This window comes from Populus alba, chromosome 17, assembly GCF_005239225.2.
Source record: "Populus alba chromosome 17, ASM523922v2, whole genome shotgun sequence".
In the NCBI taxonomy this organism is placed as follows: domain Eukaryota; kingdom Viridiplantae; phylum Streptophyta; class Magnoliopsida; order Malpighiales; family Salicaceae; genus Populus; species Populus alba.
The window spans coordinates 7222918-7227657 of NC_133300.1; the positions used below are offsets into that span (position 1 = coordinate 7222918).

The following is a 4740-nucleotide window of genomic DNA, read 5'->3' on the forward strand; positions in this document are numbered from 1 at the left end:
TCTCAGCATTCTCAACATGAAGAAGCTAGGGCACATGTCAATTTTCTGGTATCCTAAACCGAGGGGTTTCATGATGGACTTCACAGCATAGAAGTTCTCTTTCAGCCTATTCCCTTTAGGTAAAATGCTTTTCGCCAATTCAATAATTTTTTCATACCCGGCCTCACTCAATCCATGATTTGACTTGATAGTGAACACTTATGCTACGACCGATAATTTACTGTGGTTTGTGCAGCCATCCAATAATGGTTCGTCAGAATCTTTCAACAAATCAAAAAACCTAGCTACATCTGCATTTGGTTCGTCTTCTACAATTGGACATTAACTGACATTACCTTGATTCATTCTCATTGTATCCATAACCATATTCCTATAAGGATTAGTGTTGTCATTTTCCGCTTCATGCACATTGCTAGCACTAGAAGTTGACCCAACCACCATTTCTCCCATTCTATTCTTACTAACAAATACTTCTCCATGTGCATACCAACACTGGTAATTCTCCATAAACCCTTTGTGTAGAAGATGCATCATTACAACATCTGGATGCAGATACTTTTTATTTCGACACTTCCTACATGGACACATAATACCGCCTCAAGTAAAATTTCTGGGAATAAATGTTGTGAAATTAGATAAATTAATAAAACCCTGAACCCTGTTACAAATACAAATATTAAATATTCATTATTATTTATCAACGTCCATACAAATTAATACATATAAATTTATGAAAATTACAACTCCGCAATACCATTGATAAAACTTAAAACGGACCCATTAAACAAGCTATTAATTATTTCAAAACAGCACATGTAATTTGGTAATTAAATAAAGTTTGAACAATTTACAAACAAATACAATCTTACAAAATCTAAAGAAAACCATAGCAAGTATAAAATTATACATTCATATACTACAAGTTTGTTTGACAAATAACAATAAAACCACCACATCAAAAACCGCCTTTTTTTTTTTAATGCTGAACATTCCATCCGTAATTCAATCGGTAACTATCGACCGAATGTTTCCGTCGGTATATACCGACGGAATGACAGACGGAAACAATTATGTCGATAATTTCGACCTCACTTTACCGACATAAATATTCCGTCAGTAAATCCGTTGATATTAAGCGAATTTCTGGTAGTGGTTGGAGCCATATACATCAACATTTAGGATTCAAAGTATATATTCTTTACAACAACATGATGCATGGACTCGAGGATCCTGGAGGGATTTTTAAGTATGTAAAGATAAAAGGCATATAGATAGGAATGTCAAATTGTAACAATCTCAAATTAAAAGAAGAGGTGCATATGCTTTATACATATGCATGTGTGTGCATCGGAATGTAAATGATAAATTTGGTTTTGTGCAAGTTTTCCTTGATTATATTCTAGATGGATCCAGAAACCACCATTCACATTCAATGGATCATGGGTGGAAATACTGATGATAGTGACCTAAAAGATGGTGTTGTATGCTTGTGTTCTAATTCTTCGAAATCCAAAAAAAAAAAGTAAAAAGGTGTGTGACAGAAATGATTGGATAGCCTAGCTATTAGATATCATTGGGTGTCAGTGCAATCTAAAATTCTAGTCATTTAGGTGGAAAAAAGCTAGCACAAACAGGTAAAAAAATTAAAATTTTCTTAAAAAAAATTGTTTATTATCAGCAATTTATTTTTTTTGCTTTTATTATGTCATGTTTGATCATATTTACAGCATTTAAAATAAATGCAAAATTAAGGTTTATAAGATTTGAAATAATGACTGATCATGCTTCCTTGTTTCCTTTCGAAAATGAGAAGATTTAATACCAATCCGTTTATAGATATTGAGTTTAAATCTCTACCTTATGAACCAAAAACGAAAATGAAAAAAATTGTCATTTTACTTTATAGAGTATTCTGTGCAATGTAGGTGCAGCCAAACTTTTAAAAGGATTTCGATTCTAGCTGCTGGATTCTAAAGTGTAGCATACATATAATGGCTATAATAGATCTTCGAATCATCTTCGGAATTCAGAATTCAAAAACATACAGCGCATGGTAATAATAACAGTAGACTCAGAATCTACTGCAAATAAAGCAAATCACAAGTACCGACATTATAATATTCTTGAGCCTTCATATAACTTGGCAATCGACAAGTAAATCAGGCATTGCACCTTTGCTCTTCGATCCTCTCCCGTCGAAGTTGCATTAAGCTTTTGTTTCTTGGTCTCGGAAGGGAACCTTCTTCTTGTATTTGAATTATATTGCTCCCATGAGTGGCAATAATCACATCATGATAGTGGCTAGAGGGGTTGTGTGCGGTAAATGTAGACACCGATTATCAATACCGACAACAAATTCCACGGAAGTTAAGTGCCCAACTTGCAATAACATGAATCCAATTCCAAACTATGAACAATTCGGTAACAAAGATCGGAGCATCCAAAAGTTAATCGTTAAGGCAAAGGAAAAGATATCAGGCAATAATCTAAGTAGTAGCCAAAAACCAGACTCGCTGAATAAGAAGCCCTCCCCCTTGTCATCATCATCGGAGACAAGACCAGCAGGGAAGCGAGCGCTGCTGATCGGGGTGACTTACAAAAGGAAGCACAAGCTTAAGGGGACAATCAATGATGTGAAGAGCATGAGAGAATTGTTGATCCTCAATTTGGGCTTCAAGGAGGAGAACATTCTGGTTCTGACAGGTATTTCTTATGGTCATAGACAGGCATGCTTGTAGTTTCAATGTACATAGTTCAGATAATTGTTATTCCTTCTCTTATTTTGTGCTCTCACTTTATTTTTTTCATTGCCTTGCTAATGAGTGGAAATCTTCTTTTCGATACGCATATGCTAGTGCATGGGATGCAATAAAATTAACTTGGTTGTCTGGAAATTTATTTATCGCAAAATGCGTGAAGAATAGTTAATGCTTTGTTATTTCTTGCACTACAAAATGCAGAGCAGGAGACAGAACCAGAACTAATTCCAACAAAGAAAAACATCCTGAAATCCCTGAAATGGCTCGTGAAGGGCTGTCAGGCAGGTGACTCCCTCGTGTTCTACTTCTCCGGCCATGGCATAAGTCAACCAGATTTTGAAGGTGATGAGCGAGATGGGTTTGCCGAAAATATTTGTCCGGTGGATTTCATGACCGAAGGCATGATCGTTGACAATGATATTAATTCAACCATTGTTTGGCCGCTCAAAAAAGGTGTCACTCTTCATGCAATTGTCGATGCCTGTCACAGCGGAACCGTCCTTGATCTTGAGCATGTCTACAATAGGCAAGAGTAAGTTTCATCCCTTTGCGATTGTTATAAAGCTTGCAAGGTTCGATACATCACCAAGCTTCAGCTGCTCATTTATTTGTTATCCTGCTTTGCGTAGTTTCCCCTTTATAGGCTGAAAATGCATATTTCTTCTTTGCAACAGAAAAAAATGGGACGATAACAGCCCTCTATCTGGAAATGCTAGGAAACATCCGGATGGTGGATTGGCAATATCTCTCAGTGCTTGTCTTGATAATCAAGTTGCTGCTGATACCACCGTAAGATAAGCACTGTAGTTCAATAATATTCTCTCTATTATCTACCTACAAATTTCAACATTCTGAAGTGATATAATTAATATGATTAATTGTTGTATCTTCAGAGGAAATATTTGAATTAGCTAACTCGTCTATTTACATAAATTTTCAGGCATTCACGGGAAAGACAATGAATGGAGCTATGACCTTCCTTTTAATTAAAATTATGAAGAAATATCACGGACCAACATATGGTGACCTACTTGATCTGATGCATGAAGAATTGGAGAAAGCTAATGAAAGCAGATGCTTTGCTGAAAAAATCTTCAAAAAAATAACGAAAAACATGTTATTGCAGGTCATCTTCTGTCATAAACTTACTATTTCCCTGGTTTAGAAAACATTTTCATATGAATTCTCATAGTGTTCTTTGATGTGTGCAGAAGCCTCAGATTTCAGCTTCCAAACCATTCGATGTTTACAAGGAACATTTTGTTCTGTAATCGTGACAGCAAGAAACTAAAATAACAGCATGTCTATGACTAGCGAGTCTCTGATAATAAGCAAGGAAAGGGGAAAAACATTTTCCTTCAGTTTCTTGATTTCCCTATTACGCAAATCTCTATAATTTAGCATACTACTTTTGGCAATCAGTGAATATCCTTAACCTACCAAGCGAACGTTTTGTTCTGGATCAACTGTGTCCCTAGATCGTTGAAGAGTTCGAAACTGAACTTGTTTGCTTCTGGGTCCTGATTGTGTATTCTATATATGTAGAATAACATATTGTTGTTTAAAGCTATTTATTTGTGAACTTTTTATTATGAGCGTCACAAGATACAAAAATTATGACATATACTAGCTCTTAAGGTAAAATGCTTCTTATCCATTCGACAATTCTGTTATAACCGGTTTCACTCAACCCGTAATCAGACTTGATGGTAAACACTTGTGCAATGACCACTAATTTACTGTGATTTATGTAGCCACCCATAATAGTTCGTCAGAATCTTTAAAAAGTTATAAAAACCCGGTCGCATCTACATTAGGTTCTTTATCTATGACTGGACATTGACTAGTATGACCTTGATTCATTCTCATTGCATCTATAATCATAGTCCTATAAGGATTGTTGTTGTCAGTTTCAACTCCATACACATTGCTAGCACTAGAAGTTGACCCAACCATCCTTTTTACCATGGTCTCGTAAGGA

The 4740-nt window shown here is 35.6% G+C and overlaps 1 protein-coding gene across 1 annotated transcript; it reads left to right on the plus strand.

Annotated features, from left to right (window-relative positions):
- Positions 1 to 1963: 1963 nt before the first annotated feature.
- On the plus strand, positions 1964 to 4374 carry LOC118048746 (metacaspase-1-like). Its single transcript, XM_035058554.2, has 5 exons — positions 1964 to 2703; positions 2961 to 3291; positions 3434 to 3548; positions 3700 to 3885; positions 3971 to 4374. The coding sequence occupies exons 1-5, from the start codon at positions 2271 to 2273 to the stop codon at positions 4028 to 4030; spliced, it is 1125 nt and encodes a 374-aa protein (XP_034914445.1). The 5' UTR covers positions 1964 to 2270; the 3' UTR covers positions 4031 to 4374.
- The last annotated feature ends 366 nt before the right edge of the window (positions 4375 to 4740 follow it).